Source organism: Hirundo rustica, chromosome 4, assembly GCF_015227805.2.
Source record: "Hirundo rustica isolate bHirRus1 chromosome 4, bHirRus1.pri.v3, whole genome shotgun sequence".
Lineage (NCBI taxonomy): Eukaryota > Metazoa > Chordata > Aves > Passeriformes > Hirundinidae > Hirundo > Hirundo rustica.
In genome coordinates this window covers 50,497,964-50,514,311 of record NC_053453.1, presented here as the reverse complement: position 1 = coordinate 50,514,311, position 16,348 = coordinate 50,497,964, and the positions used below count along the sequence as shown (strand labels likewise).

General features: G+C 38.9%; 1 protein-coding gene across 1 annotated transcript in view; it reads right to left on the bottom strand.

Annotated features, from left to right (window-relative positions):
* ANKS1B (ankyrin repeat and sterile alpha motif domain containing 1B) overlaps positions 1-16,348 on the bottom strand; it is a 431,424-nt gene that overhangs the window by 300,203 nt on the left and 114,873 nt on the right. The window contains 3 exon segments of the mRNA XM_058420203.1: positions 4,786-4,804; positions 4,806-4,843; positions 4,846-4,951. Of these exon segments, the coding sequence (XP_058276186.1) occupies positions 4,786-4,804; positions 4,806-4,843; positions 4,846-4,951 (163 nt within the window).

The following is a 16,348-nucleotide window of genomic DNA, read 5'->3' as shown; positions in this document are numbered from 1 at the left end:
GAAAAAAGCATTTATTCTGTAATGTAGCTCAGATTTCATTCAATATTTCTCCTAAATAAAATGGATGACACTGTGAGATACAAGGATGGACTGTGGTACAGAATGTCTAAGCTACTAAGGGTACAAGTCTGTAAGGGTCTTTAATATCAGAGCCCCAAAAGCAGCCTTCTGGTACACCTAAATCAGTATTCTAGATACTATATGTGACCAAAATGACACTAACTTCATGAACATCTTTGGAACTTCATTTATACCTTTTCCAAGATGATTTGTTGCTATAGTTCACAAAATTTCATTACATCCATGAAAGCAAAAGAACAATACTATACATGGCTTATGAACTAATAAAATTTCATTACTATTTTTCAAGATTAAATATGTCATGTGAATTCCTTTAAATAGAAGAGCAGTGTAAAAATTAAAATAAGTAGCAGAAATCTCTAGTTTAAGGAATAAGGATGCTGTTCTGGAATAGGACAGTACAATATACACCAGGACAGTATCCAACAGAAGAATCAGATTGATTATTGAATAAATTATTTTATATTCATTTACTTAGATGGAACTATGAATTTTTAACCACAAATTTATATTTTATTTAATGGGAAAAAAATCTTCTCAAAGAGTGCAATGTTTCAGAATATTCCTATCATATCTTAACTATTAGTTTAAAAGTAGAAATGCTGAGAAATGCTTATACAATCTGCCAAACTTGTCTTATTAATCTGTCACAGAAACAAAGAACAGTTTAACTTTGACTGAGACACACAAGCCGTCTTTTTTACTCTTAAATCTGTCCTAAGTAGAAGCAACTGCTTTAACTGTGAGCATAAACCAATAAATGTGACTGTTCCTCTTCCTATATAAACCTAATTTCTTGCAAAAAGACATAAAACTCACACAACACTGGTTTTCAGAAATAGAGGTAACCAACTTTATGACTACTTTTATTTGCTTTCTATTCAGTTTTTCTCCCTGAAAACTAGCAAGCCTTTACCATTTGTTGCATGGAGTTCTCATCCTATGTGATTCCTGAGCAGTTCAACAATAAAATTCAGGAGAACTAGAGAGCAGTCTGTAGGGTTTTTTCTCCCCAGAGCCCTACATATCACATAATACAGAAATTTGAAACAGTATTCCCAAAGTTGGTACGTGTCATTGACACAAAAACTGAGAGAAATTCAGGAAAAAAATCATGCAAAATTAGATATTTCTTTTTAAGAAATGATCTATAATCATATGTAACTTATTCAAGCAATAAATCTATATGACCTAAAGTGGCAGGGTGACTTCACATACAATTGCACCTAGTGCTAAATACCTTATAACAGAGAGTGACATAATTTATTTCATTCAGTTCATTTGTCCTATAAGAGCCAACAGGATATCAGATATGGTTTTCAAGCCAGGCCAGTTAAACTTCTACATTTATAGCTTAAAATAAAACCACATTTTTCTATACAGCCAAATGTTCTTCCCAATAAAATGATAAGGGGAAAATATTATAGTGCTATGTGGAAAAATAAGACAGAAGTAATTACAGTACACTGGTATTGTCAACTCATTGATCTTGTCAGATCTTCTAAATATGCATGCCCTCATGAATATCTTACACTGTCCTAGGTTATACTCTAGGCCTCTGATGCACACTATTTTAAAACTTTACACAAAACATACTTTCAGATTAAGACATAAAAATGTCCCTTACAGGATCTGTGTTTCCCACTGATCTCAGTGGACTTACAATGCCTAAGAAAAATGCCTGTGTTCAGCAGACAGCAAAATTCCAAAGCCTGATATTTTAACTAGTGAAAACTGCATAGCTTTTTAAAAATACTAATTACAATGGGAAGCTTTGTTGTTGAGCCCCATTACTAAGAGGGCAGGTAATTAACTCCCCCTACCAATTTCTTGGTGCAGTGGTTTTACGTTTGTCTGTTTCTGTTTGCTAAATTTAATGTAGTGGTTTGAGTGTTTACTTTTTTTTTCTTTTTGTGAGATAGGGTCAGGAGAAAGTAAAGCAGGCTTAAACTTCAAGATATAAAAGTATATTTATTAACACACACACAGAAAGAAGAAAATAAGAATTAAAATGAAATTTTCAAAACACTCTTTACTACAAAGTGTTCATTTTTTTACAAACAACATAAAGAGACAAAACTTATGATTTTTAGTCAGTTGTACTACTTAAAAATAATCTTTCATTAGTTCTTTAGGAGAGGACTCTCTTAGAACTTCCATGGAGATTTTTCACTCACAACATAGAACAGTTTTCTTGTGGGTTTCAACTCTTAAAAAGACAGCCGCCTTTCTGAAGCCTTTCTTATTAACAGCTTTTTTCTAATACTGCATATGAGTCATGTCTGCTTATCTGGGTACTTTTTAAGGATGCCTCTTCTAGTATAAAACAAAGATTTTCTTCTTCCATTTTAAAAATCATCTTAATCTCTAAAATTAGAGGTCTTCTTTTTCTTTAGGAGCAAAGGGTTTTATACTATTTTTTTTCCTCTGTTCCAAATTCTCTATTAAATCTTAATTATATTAGTCCACAAATTTTAACTAGAGTTATGCATGCTCCCTGAAAAGCATTTATATGTTATAGGAAATAGTTTATTTTTTATGGGCTCCCTAGAGAAGTCTAGCTAATAAAGCAACTCTTCACTCTTTTGTCTTACCTAGGACTTTCACCTTTTTTTCAATGACTTTCTGCTGTGCTTTCTCTATGTTTACTCTGTTTACTCTTTTTGTTTGTTTTGTTTTTTGTGGTTTTTTGGGGGGTTGTTTTTGTTTTTGTTGTTTTGTTTTGTTTTCCTCCGGAGGTTTCATTTTGTGTTAAGAAAGCGTTAACATTCTTGCCTGGGCCTGCAGATGGTTCACATGCTCTCTGCTGGGCATCAGCCTTGAGGCTGTATGGCTGTGGAAACTTGAAGCTGTGCTGATGGGGGAGGCTGGTGGATGCCTTCCCTTCAGCCCTTCGATCTCATGGCATGGGCCTCCTCGGACCTGCTTCCTGGGACCCGGGGAGGGTGGGGAGGAACATCTCCCCTCTGCCGGCCGTGGCAGCTGCCGGGATGAGCTTAAAACTCGCTAGATGTTAGTAGCTGGGGCTTTTCCTCCACTCCCTTGCTGCCAGCTGCCACGGGGCCCTGGCCACGGCCTGGCCACAAGGCCCGTGGGGCAGTGGTGCCTGGCCCAGCCCACCTGGCTGCGGCACAGCCAGCGTCACCTGATGCCCAAGCCGGAAGGAAAAGGACTGTCCTGGACAAAATCAGGATTTATATGGGTATTCCCAAAGTCACATCCAGTATCCTCAGTGGCCAAACAATGTCATTATCTAAAAGCGGGCCTCTGATAGGTGCCTGCCCCTTTTATAGGAAATCAACAGGTTCTGACAGGACAGTATTCTTCTTAACTAAAAACCAAACTGTGTTAACCTATAATACTTGGGTATGCGTACGGCAGTCTTTCCACTGCAATCCATATGCTTATGGTAATTATTCAAGTAGAAGTGTGAAAAACAAGATAATTTGTTCTTCTTTCTTCCTCTACCGAAAAACAACCCAAATATTGCCCTGCACAGACTAATGTTTTTTTAGATTATCAGAGCCAAAGTAAGAAACACTAGTAGTCATGCTGCTGTTCAAGTCAGATTCTGGTCCATTCTGTGCAACTGTGCTATAAAGATGCTATGCTATTTTGTGCCACCTCTTAAACCGCTGCTCATAATGCAGATTTCCACCAAGTTTTCTTTAGACCAAATTTAATAGAGAGGCAGGAATTATGATCCACTTCACCGTACCTTGCAAACTCCAAGCAGTATTAAACCCAATTCATGCATTACAACACGGTGATCTTGCTATCTGGCCCACATATACTATGCCTGATATACCTCTGGTCACTCTTTCAATATTAATTCAGCTGTGAAATCAGAGGTGCTTCCCCTTACACAGATCAGATCAGTAATACAATGTAGTCAGTGATCATCTGTCATCCCTTGTATATCATGATTCCTAATCAAGATCACTCAGGTTGGAAAGTCAATTGCATGTTTCAGATAGGTCTCTACTGCTGAGAACTGTCATTTGTCAAAGCAGACTCTCAGTCCAATACTTAGAGCAAAATGACTATATTCTGAAATTCCTGTACCAGGTGGTGACTAATGAAGAGTTCAACAGGGTAATGGAAGAGATCATATAATTTTGGAGAACATAAACAGAATTCTTACAGATAATATCATACTTACAGATTATATCTGAATTAGCATAATTCTGTTAGTTTTAAAAATATTTTACTCATTGCCATTCAAACCTATATATAACACAAACACACTGCCAAGTTGTCATTTAATACTTCTCTTCATTCTCATTTACTATTTAATTTCAAGAATGGGATTAGATACTGTTTCATGTAACATGAAAATGCAGAGTACTTTAATTTTAAGTACTAAGTAGTTCCATAATGTTGTTACTAAGCAGTACTTAGGAAAAAAAGAAATAGGTTGGTCAAAGGATTACTGCACAAGGCTTGTGTACAAGAAACTCTAATTTGGCTTTTTGCAATCTTGTATTTTATCTGGGAAAGTATTTAAATCTGCTTGTTTTCCACTTCTACAACATTTTGCTATTAATCTTCATTCTGATGTGAAGTTCTTATGGTAGCTAATGGAAGATTATAATCATATTTAATGATAAATAAACAGATATAGCATGCTTAAATATAAACCTACATGTTCTATAGATTAACACTTACACCAATGACTGTGTAAAGGATTATTTGGTGATTTACCTGGTCTTGAGGAGGGAACCTCTGGCTATCTCTAGAGAACAAGGCTTTTTGGTGACGCTATGTCTATCGAATCACAAAGACTGCTGTCATTTTCTGAAGGAACTGCATCCAGAGGTACAGAGGGTATTGCTTCCAATGCATAACCTCTCTTCTTTGAATAAGATTCCTGAAATGCAAAAATTTAAGTAGGTAAGAGAGATATTTCTCAGATGACACAGTAAAAGAACCAGGCTCAATAACTCTGGCTAGCAGGGTTTAGAATTCAGCAAATTAAATACTGCATTCTGCTGAAATCCAAACTGTAACAGACCAGAAGAATTACATGCATGCTAGAAGATAATATTTCTTATTTCTTTAAATTTTTGCATAATACAGTTCTTGTTCAGTTTAGCAAAGAATTTGATTCATCAATCTTGTATTTAATGGAAAATGGATTACTGCTTTTGTCATACCTGTTTTTCTAGTTGTAATTCAGGGGATGTCCTCATTTCCTTTTTTAATTGTATCTCATAAGAGCAACAATTACATTAACTACTACAATTGCATTCTCTTCAGGGATGGTTTTACAAAATGTTTATATTACATATAGGAAAACTAAAACTATGCCTTCTACATATGGATGGCAGGATCCCAGGCTGTGAATGAAGATGAATTATTGCTCTACATTTACGTATAGTAAAATAATGACAAAAGGTCTCATAACAGCAATGTGTACAGCATATTCTACTCATTAGTAAATGTTGAGGGAGGGGAAAAAAAGGAATTAGAAGTAGACTGTTTCTAGTTTCAAGCATGAATAACAAGATAACATCCAGTTTCAGCAGTTTCACCAGGGATTTACTTTTTTTTAGTCCTGGCAGAAAGCCATTGCATGGGCAGAGATATATTTCCACATCTTTCTTACACTGGACACATGGATGTCTCTGAAAATCAAGCATCAGACATAAATCAAATATGATATAATAAAAGGCAATGGGCAAGAAAGTACCCTGTCAGTTAGACATTATCATAGTCCTAATCAAAAAATGATTGAAGAATGAATGTAATGATTTATAGTGTTAGCAAATAATTACATGAACTCAACTCTGTGGAATCCCTGAAATCCTCAGGGAACCTCCAGGCTTGCTCTGCAAAGATCTACCATGGAGTTTCCCTGCCTAGGCTGAAGGAAAAGATTCTCTCCCATAGTGCCCTGCCAGCACTATTGCCAATCTACCTTAGATTGCTTCCCCCCATTGGCAAGTTGACCTTGCTCACCCCAACTGTTCATCCCTCATTCCCTCTATTGGTTGCCGCCCTTTGCCCCTGCCCTTTGTGCTGCCCCTGTGCCTTCAGGTCATTGACCCCTTACTTAACCACTGAGCACCACATGGTCTTCGTCTTTTGTCCCTGATTCCCTTTGGCATGGTGAATGTGATAAACCCTTGCTGGAATTCATCATACAGAAGGCCCTTCCTGTTTTCCTTATCTGAGCTATTGTGGCATGTGTGTGCATGGACTGGGAATGATTGTTCCTGTGTCTACTTCCGAATGTCTTCTGAAGGAGACGCTTTGAGAAGGTAGCAGCATTTCACCATCCTGCCACGCTGCAACACAACTCTTTGCCTTTTTTTTTTTCCTGGTCATTATGCTCATTTGAGCTTATGAGAGTTAATAGTTTGGCAATAATTCAAGGCCTCTTGAAGGATAGGGTTAAGACATCACCAAGAGCAGGTTTCACTTCAACATTCTTGATGACTTCAGTAGAGACATTTAAATCCCCAGGTTAAACCGAAAACTTGAAAATGAACACTGGAACAGTGTTCAATGAAAAAAAAGTCATAAAAATAAAATAAATAGAAGCCTAAGAGGGATTTTTAATTAAAAATAATTAGTATGTACTAGCAAACAGTACAAATTGGTGGTCAGCATTCAAAACATATCTAAAAGAGGAATGCAATTGCATCTCTGTTTCTCCCTTTCCAGTTTCTACATAGTTAGATTATGAGCTCTCAGTATAGTAATCTCACAGATATAAACTAATAATAACTAGTTTCAGGTAGTAGACATAATAAGGATTACAAAATTTTGCAACTAGGTTTCCTGCAGCTCCAAATATAACTTTTTTAACTTAAGGCATTTCATTCCTTTAAGTGAAGTTAGTAGAAAATTATACAGAGGCATCGAAGCAGCTGAATTGCAACTGCAGGACAAGAGAAGAAATCCTTTTAACCTTGGGAAAAAATGAATTTTCACCCTGTCTATTTAAATCTGCTGTGAAAAGGGAGAGGCAAAAATTAATTTACCAAAGCAATGACTAAAACAGGAGACTTTCAATTTAATCCTTGTACTCTTCTAGAAACATGAATTTAAATCAGAATGCCAAAACCTTAATTATAGTAAATCTGCCTAGAGAGGCCCATGAAGAAATACTGCAGCCTTAAAATTGTCACAAAACACCAAAGTCAAATTCTGTTCAGTGCCTAAATTCAGCTACATTAAAAAAAGAGAAAACAAATAACAACAAAAATAACCCCACAACACATTTCAAATTTATACACAAAACATTAGAATAGACATTGGATCATACTTTGTGTCACCCAATATTCTGTCTGTAAAGGCAGAGAGAACAGAGTTCACCTAGAGAACACTGAAACCAACATGAGATCAGGTCAAGCATGTAGTAACTGCTTCTGCTTCTGCAACACCTTGTGGATCTCACACTTCATAGTCAAAAGGTGCTGACTTTGTTTCACATGTCTACCAATCCAGCTTTCTAGAATTACCATCTCAAGTTGCCTTTAGAGCGCATGTCCCCTTTCACGGTTTGCATGCCCCCCGTTTTGTTTTTAGCTATATCACCAAGTTTGACATCGCTGTTTTATACTTTAGATAGCAACGAAGGGTTGTTCCTTACTTATCCTCTCCTTGTGATTTTACAGACATATGCACTTCCCGTGTCCTCTCCTTTAGCAAATAAGAAATACTAACCTACTCACCCAGCTGTTCCTGGATTTTGACCATCCCTGTCATCCTTCATCCACTCAGTCTTCAATGTGACAGGGAACACATTTTCTGAGATTTCCTCATTCAAGATGAGGGCTCACCAAGTAGTCATACTGACATAATGACGTTCCTTTTTTTGTATTCTACTCCTTTCCTAATTGCTCTTACCATAGTTTGATTTTCTGAATGTTATTCAACATTCTGTAATTAACATTGCATAAATATAAATTTCAGAGAAGAATAAATAAAAATGATAGGGTTACTCAGAAAATGGTTAGAATGTAAACTACTGACAATTAAATTCTTCCTAAATATCTCTCTAATAAATAAAATATAATAATAGTATGTCCAGCAGAAGTTAAATGAGTTAGAGCAAAAAAAGAATTGTTAATACTTTAGAAATCCTGGAATTCCATCAGTGAAGATGATAAGCCTTAATTAAAAAGTGCACACGTAGCAAAAAGAAAAAAGAAATTTCTCATTGCAGGAGAAAAGCATTGTAAAGTCTTCTGGTTGCTGTAAAATGTTTCTCCATTTTGCTGGTACTGAGCATTTCTAGAAATTTCTAAGATCTAAACTAATTCACCAGCCTTCAGCTTTGGTGTTAGCAGATGTATGATTGTGAGTATCAGGCGTGAAGCAATGTGATTCTGGTTTTTTCTAAGATTGAAAGCTCTTGATCACCTGCAATAACAAGTAACTACAGTAATTCTACATGTCCAAGTGATTATCAACAACATCATAAAACCTCCTAAAAATAATTTTCCTTTCTCTTTAGCTTCCTGTAATCAAAATTAGTCTATTTTTTGTTTTAAAAATAGAGTTTATTCAATTTCAAATTTGTATAACCATTCCCAAATTGCTGAACATGAGACATATAACTGACCACCACCATCAAGACAGAATTTGTCCTTATTTGAAATTATAATGTCATAGAAATAATGTGTTGGGCTGCTGGTATATTGCAATAAGGTGGTTTTTTGTTTGTTTGTTTGGGGTTTTTTTGTTTGTTTGTTGTTGTTTTCTTTCCCCCCCCTGTGGAAAGGATAAAAATACATACATAATAGAAGTTAAAAGAAAAAAAAAAGCAACATTGACAGTGAATGAGTCACTGTAGTGGGAAATTATTAGAGAACAGCCACCCATATTGATAAATGTAAATTAGATTTTTTGTTTTGTAGAAACGGTAATGTGACACTGAAGTTGCAGAGCATATGCCAGGGACACACCATGGCCCTTCTTCATAGGCCTGCAGTCAGCTGGGTCTCCTCTCCTCCAAGCAAATGTTTGAAGGTATAATACTCATGATAAACGATCTGAAACCTGCGGAGGGGCAAGAGATTGTTAATCAGTGGGAATGACTTGTTCCTAAAATATCTATTTTGGCCATTGTAAAGGGTTATACGCAACTGTAAAACAATGTGCCATAACTGACTAAATCTTCAAGAACTACATATTGAGTTAGACCTTTTTTCCATGTTTTTGCCAGGTTTTCTAGCCTCTTTTGTATCTCCATCCTATATAGTCTTGCCTTCCTTTTAAGAATCAAACTGAATGACGTATGCTTGATGTATACTTGTGATTCCACGCAGGCAAGGGCGGGGCCCTCCAACGCTGAGTAACGCGCTGATTAAAAGAGATCTCTGTGGAGCGTGGCAAACAGGAGCGGGCAAACAGGGGTGGGGCATGGCTCTGAGGGCAGGGCACAGCAGTTTTGTGAGGCAGTTTGCGCAGGCAGGGTTGCAGGTTTTTCCTGCTAGTAAGGTTAGTTTGCTGATTACTGTATTTCTGTTGGTTGGTTGGTTTTGCGATTTTTGTTAATAATGGTTTTTACATGACCAAAAACTGTAGTTAGTACAAGTCTGTGCGACCAAATAGAACCCTCCAAAAAGGATGTGTACAGATCCATTCCTGTGCGGAGTGTTTGAGCTTACCAGTGATTCCACTGGCCTTTGCAGAAGAAGCCTGCCTGTAGTGTGAACAAGTGTATGATAACCTTTTGCTGGTGGCCAAGCTTAGGGTGGAAGTTGAAAGACTAAGGAGTATTAGGGAAAGTGAAAGGGAAATAGACTGGTGGAGTTCCACCCTTCCCTCTTTGAGGGAGGCCCACCAGGAGTCAGGCAACTCCCATGCCTCTCATTGTCAGGCAATAGGAGGAGACCTGGTTGATGGGAGTGGAAATGGGTCCCTGCTTGGGGAGGTAATAAAAACTCCTCTCAACCCCCATCCCTTAGCAAGGTGACACTGCAGAATAGGTATGAGGACCCGGATCTAGAGAGCCAGCCAGATGATTTAGAAGAAAATTATCTCCCCAGTGGGCCTCCCAAATACGCTTCATCTGTAGGATGGGTCACATCCTCTAACATCAAAAAGAAAAGAGGTGTAGTTTGTAGCGGGTGACTCCCTTCTGAGGGGAAACAGAGGGCCCCATATGTCGACTGGACCATCCCAAGGGGAGGTCTGCTGCCTCCCTGGGGCCTGGGTATGAGAGATCACTGAGAGGCTTCCTGGGCTAATTCACCCTATGATTATAACCCAGTGCTGATATTCCAGGCTGGCAGTGACAAGATTGAAAAGAGTGTCAGGGCAATTAAAAGGAACTTTAGGGCACTGGGTCAAGTGATTGATAGGGTAGGAGCAAAGGTAGTCTTTTCCTCAGTCCCTTTGGTGACAGAGAAAAATGATGAAAGGAATAGGAGAGCCCATATTATTAACAAGTGGCTCAAGGATTGGTGTCATTGGCAGAATTTTGGGTTCTTTGACCACGGGGCAACTTCTATGGCACCCAGTCTGCTGGAACTGGATGGGCTGAATCTCTCTATTAAGGGCAGAAGAATTGTAGCTCATTAACTGGCAGAACTAGTTGAGAGGGCTTTCAACTAGGTTTGAAGGGGAAGGGGGATGCAGCTGGGCTGTCTGGAAGCAGGCCCAGAGGTGGTAAGCCTGAGTCAGAGGGTGAAATCAGTAGCCCAGCTGAAGCGCATGTATTCCAATGCACACAGCATGGGTAACAAACAGGAAGAGCTGGAGGCCATGGTGCAACAGCAGAGCTATGATGTAGTCGCCAGCACAGAAACACGGTGGGATGACTCAAATAGCTGGAGCACGGCACTCAATGGCTACAAGCTCTTCAGAAGAGACAGGAAAGGGAGAAGAGGTGGAGGGGTAGCCCTTTACATTAGCGGGGCTTTTGGCGTCATAGGTATTGAAACTGATGAAGATGGAGTTGAATGCCTAAGGGTAAGAATTAAAGGGAAGGCCAGCAAGGCTGACATCCTACTGGGAGTCTGTTATTGTCCACGCAATTAGGAAGAAGTGGACAACTTATTCTATAAGCAGCTGGAGAATGTTTCAGGATTATCAGCCCTTGTTCTTTTAGGCAACTTCAACCTACTAGACATCTGCTGGGAACTTAATACAGCAGAAAAGAGGCAGTTCAGGGAGTTTTTAGAGTGTGGGGAGGACTTTTTGTCACAGCTGGTAAGTGAGCCCACCAGGGGAGCGATGATGTTAGATCTGTTGTTTGCAAATAGAGATGGGCTGGTGGGAGATATGGTGGTTGGAGGCCATTTGAGGCACAGTGATCATGAAATTATAGAATTCTCAATATTTGGTGAAATCAGGAGGAACATCAGTAAGACTTTTACACTGGACTTCCAGAGGGCAGACTTTGGTCTATTTAGGAGACATATTCAGAGTTCCTTGGGAAGCAGCCCTTAAAAATAAAGGAGTTCAGGAAAGATGGGTATGCTTCAAAACAGAGATATTGAGGGCACAGGAACAGACTCTCCCTGTGTGCTGAAAGATGAGTTGACGAGGCAAAAGTCCAACCTAGATGGGCAAACGAGCTTTTGAAGAAACTTAGAAATAAAAGAGGATGTATCCGTCTTTGGAAGGAGGGTCAGGTCTTACAGGAAGTATTTAAGGGGGCTGCTAGGGCATGTAGGAAAAAAATTAGGGAGGCCAAAGCTCAGTTTGAACTTAAATTGGCAACTTTTATAAAGGATAAAATATATTAATGATAAAAGGAAGGGTAAGACCAACTTTTGTTCCTTATTGAATGAAGGAAGGAACTTAGTAGTAACTGCAGATGAGAAGACGTGGAAATGCTTAATGCCTTCTTTGCCTCAGTCTTTAATGGGAAGACGGCCTGTCCTCAGGACAACTGTCCTCCTGGGTTGGTAGATGGTGTAAGGGAGCAGAATGGTTCCCCTGTTACCCAGGAGGAGGCAGTCAAAGAACTGCTGAGACACTTGGATATTCATAAATCTATGGGACCAGATGGGATCCATCCCAGGGTGATGAGGGAGCAGGCAAATGAGCTTGCAAAGCAACTCTCCATCATTTACCAGCTGTCCTGGCTCACTGGTGAGGTTCCAGATGACTCAAAGCTGGCCAATGTGACACCCACCCAAAAAAATGGTAGGAAAGAGGATCCTGGTAATTACAGGCCAGTCAGCCTGACCTCAGTACTCAGTGAAGTAATGGAATCGTTTATATTGAGTGTCATCATGCAGCATGTACAGGATGGCCAGGGTCTCAGGCCCAGCCAGCATGGGTTTAGAAGGGGCAGATCATGTTTGACCAACTTAATCATCACCAACTTTTATCACCAGCTGACCTGCCTGGTGGATGCAGGAAGGGCTCTGGATGTTGTGTACCTGGACTTCAGCAAGGCCTTTGACACTGTCTCCCACAGCATGCTCCTGCATAAGCTGGCAGCCTGTGGCTTGGACAGGAGCACTCTTTGCTGAGTTAGGAACTGGCTGGATGGCCGGGCCCAGTGCGTGGTGGCCAATTACTAGTGGCGTCCCTCAGGAGTCTGTGCTGGGGCCAGTTCTGTTCAATATTTTTATTGATGACATGGATGTGGATATTGAATCTTTGATTAGTAAATTTGCAGATGACAGTAAGCTGGGAGCATGTGTCGATCTGTTGGAAGATAGGATGGCTCTGCAGAGAGACCTGGAACACTTGGATGGATGGGTAGAGTCTAACAAGATGAAGTTTAATAAGTCCAAGTGCTGAATCCTGCACTTTGGCCACAATAACCCCCTGCAATGTTATAGGCTGGGGACGGTGTGGCTGGACAGTGCCCAGGAGGAAAGGGACCTGGGGGTGCTGGTGACAGCAGCTGAACATGAGCCAGCAGCGTGCCCAGGTGGCCAAGAAGGCCAATGGCATCCTGGCCTGTATCAGGAATGGTGTGGCCAGCAGGAGCAGGGAGGTCATTCTTCCCCTGTACTTGGCACTGGTGAGGCCACACCTTGAGTGCTGTGTGCAGTTCTGGGCCCCTCAGTTTAGGAAGGATGTTGAGATGCTTGAGCATGTCCAGAGGAGGGCAACGAGGCTGGTGAGAGGCTTGGAACACAAGCCCTGTGAGGAATGGCTGAGGGAGCTGGGGTTGTTTAGCCTGGAGAGAAGGAGATTCAGAGGTGACCTTATCACTCTCTACAACTTACTGATTGTAGTCAGGTGGGGGTTGGTCTCTTTCTCCAGGCAGCAACTGAGAGAACAAGAAGACACAGTCTCAAGCTGTGCCAAAGGAAGCATAGGTTGGATATAAGAAAAAAAAAATGTTCACAGAAGGAATAATTAAGTACTGGAATGATCAGCCCAGTGAGGTGGTGGAGTCACCATTCCTGGATGTGTTTAAAAAAAGACTGGATGTAGCATTTGGTGCCATAGTGTAGTTGAGGTGTTAGGGCATGGGTTGAACTTGATGGTCTTGGAGGCCTCTTCCAACCTAGATATTCTCTCTGTGTGTCTGTGTGTGTCCTTAAGGGCTGAGATATAAGCAGTATATGCAAATTTGTGTTTGTATGAGCTATGAATAGAATAATAGAGGCTCAGAAGGCACCTAATCTGAACTGACACTCTGACAAGAAGATAGAATTTGTACTTAACAGAATTTTTTTCATTCTGTCAATATCCTTTCCTATAAAAATCAGGTCACTTGAAGCTTTATTATTTCCCTGGAACATGGGACAATGCACCAGGGTCACACATGACTTTCTTAAAGTAGAAATAATCTGGGAAACATAGAAAGGAAGAATGCAATGTATCTGCCACCTTTAGAAATATCTTTTTCCTTTATATAGATAGTGAAGAACAGCTATTAGATTCTGACATACCCCTAGAGATCCACCAGGGTAGTGTGCTGTCTCCCCTGGCTTGCTGAAGGACAGAGGACCAGCATCTAGAATCCAGGTGGCTGCCCTTCCGTCACAGTATGATAAATTCTGCCCAGTTGTTCCTTAGAAGATACCTCATTGATGAAACTTTGGAGAGTTATTGAACTTATATGCTCCATCAACCCAAAACTCCTGATTATCCTGAGAGTGAGCAATGAATATTGCATTTATCCCATTTATGTCATAGAATCATAGAATTATTAAATGGTTTGGGTTGGAAGGCACCTTTAAAGGTCATTTGCTCCAACCCCTTGCTATGGGGAGGGGTATCTTAAACTAGACCAGGTTGCTCAGAGCCCCTGACCTTGAATATTTCCCAGGGATGGGGCATCTACCTCCTCCCTGGGCAAACTATTCCAGTGTTTCACCATCCTCACTGTTAATTTTCTTTTCCTTACATCTAATCTGAGTGTATTTGCATCAAACATACTTCTTGACATTTGTAAACAGACTGATGTATAACCTTGTTGGATTTGGACACTTCACACTGAAATATTAATGGTAAGTAACTGAAGGTTGCGGAGAGGAATCATGAATTCAAGCAATAAATAAGTCCTTACCAGCGACTAAAGATAATTAGAAGAGTTTTCTGACATACAGCAAGGTGGAAAGGGAAATGCTTGAACCTGAATGGCATTGCACAAGTTTGCCACAATAACGTAGTAAGCAAAAGCAACTGAAAGTATTCCCTATGTCACAATAGCCCAAAACCCCAAGTAAATGGTGAAGTATTTATTTTGACTGCCTTTCCAGTCAAAGATATCAGGAACATTACTATAATTTATGGCTAGTAAAAACACATTATTATATTACTGATAATTTAACCAGAAAAGTTTCATAGTATCATACAATTAGAATAATTTTTCATAAGTCAAATTATCATAAATGTTCATTGTTATGACAGCTAGAAACACTTGAATGTGTAATTTGTCATAGAACATATAATAAGATTCATAATATATTACAGAATCTGGAAAAACACCAATAATCTCATTTAAGGGTAATGACACTGGAAGATCTGCTCTGGTCTGCACTAAGTATTTCCAGCAAGGATTTTAAAAGAGTATGATCTTTTACCCGTTCACCAAATATCTGAAATAGCAGATTTGCTGTTGGAGAAATAATACACGTACAGAGTTAACTGAAATCATTATTTCCCTTCAGCACCTGAAACAGCTATTTGTAAATTTCAGTAAGCCTTCCATAGAGTTCAGAAAAACGTCAATTTTAAAAAGCATACTAGAGTCGCTGTCCTGCTTATTTAGTTAGAAATGTAAATATGATGTTTAGTTCTTCAGAAACCATTCCAAATTTAGATTTGCTTTTTCAAAGTTTATGTACGAAAAAATTATCATTTTTTAATATAACACCCCAAATATAGGTTTATTTTCTCCTTTTACAATGCATATTTTCACATATCCATGTTTCAAATTTAAAAGTTCATATAAAAACTCTACAGACTCCCGGAAATCTAAAGGTTCCTACAATGCCTTACAATACAAAACCCACTAATATAGCCTAAACTATAAATATGTGAAGACACGGGTAAATTGTGAACATAATGAATGCAGTGCTAACCTCAGCAGCAGAAACATGTCACTATATTTTATGCAGTGTTTTCATAATTCTAACTGGCAGATCTTCAGCATTTCAAATGAAGCTAGATTGTTTTAGTCATGTTACATGCTATCCCATGCATTCAGCACTCATGCCATTAAAAAGACCAGATGCTTTTTCTAATAAATAACTCACTGTGACAAAGAATAGACTAAAAGTGCACATAATCTGTTTTATGCAAATATTAATGGTTGTGTGTGGCAATGTAATGTAATATAATAACTTTTAATAAATTATTCTTTGTTTATCTGAAAAAAAATACAGTTATAAACTAGAAAGTAAATATTCTCCTTTTTTTATTGTTTTCATGAAAGATGTTTAAAAAATCAGGTCTTGTTTGAATTCCAAGCCACAGGAAAATGCCTCTTTAAAATAAAGGCTATTATCTTAAAAAAAGATAAAATGAGCTGAAACCTAAGCTCCATGGAAACAGTACTTCTCTGCAAGATGCTTATGCTCTAATGCCTAGGTTTTAAACATAAACATGCAGCTCCAATTGAAGCAGCAAACATGAAGACTAATTCCTCACATTATAAGGGCAGGAACCATGGAAAATGTTAGATATTGAGAAACCTTATAGTGAAGTCAATATTTGACAGCAAATGCAGAAAACAACACACTACTCTATGTTAAGCAGACTCACATTTCTCCCATTTTATAGTTAAATTTCTCTCAACTACTGTGATACTAAATGAAAAATATATGTGTTGCTGTGAAGGGGAGAGAACTGAATGCACTTATGTAAATGTTGAAGCAAAACATAACAG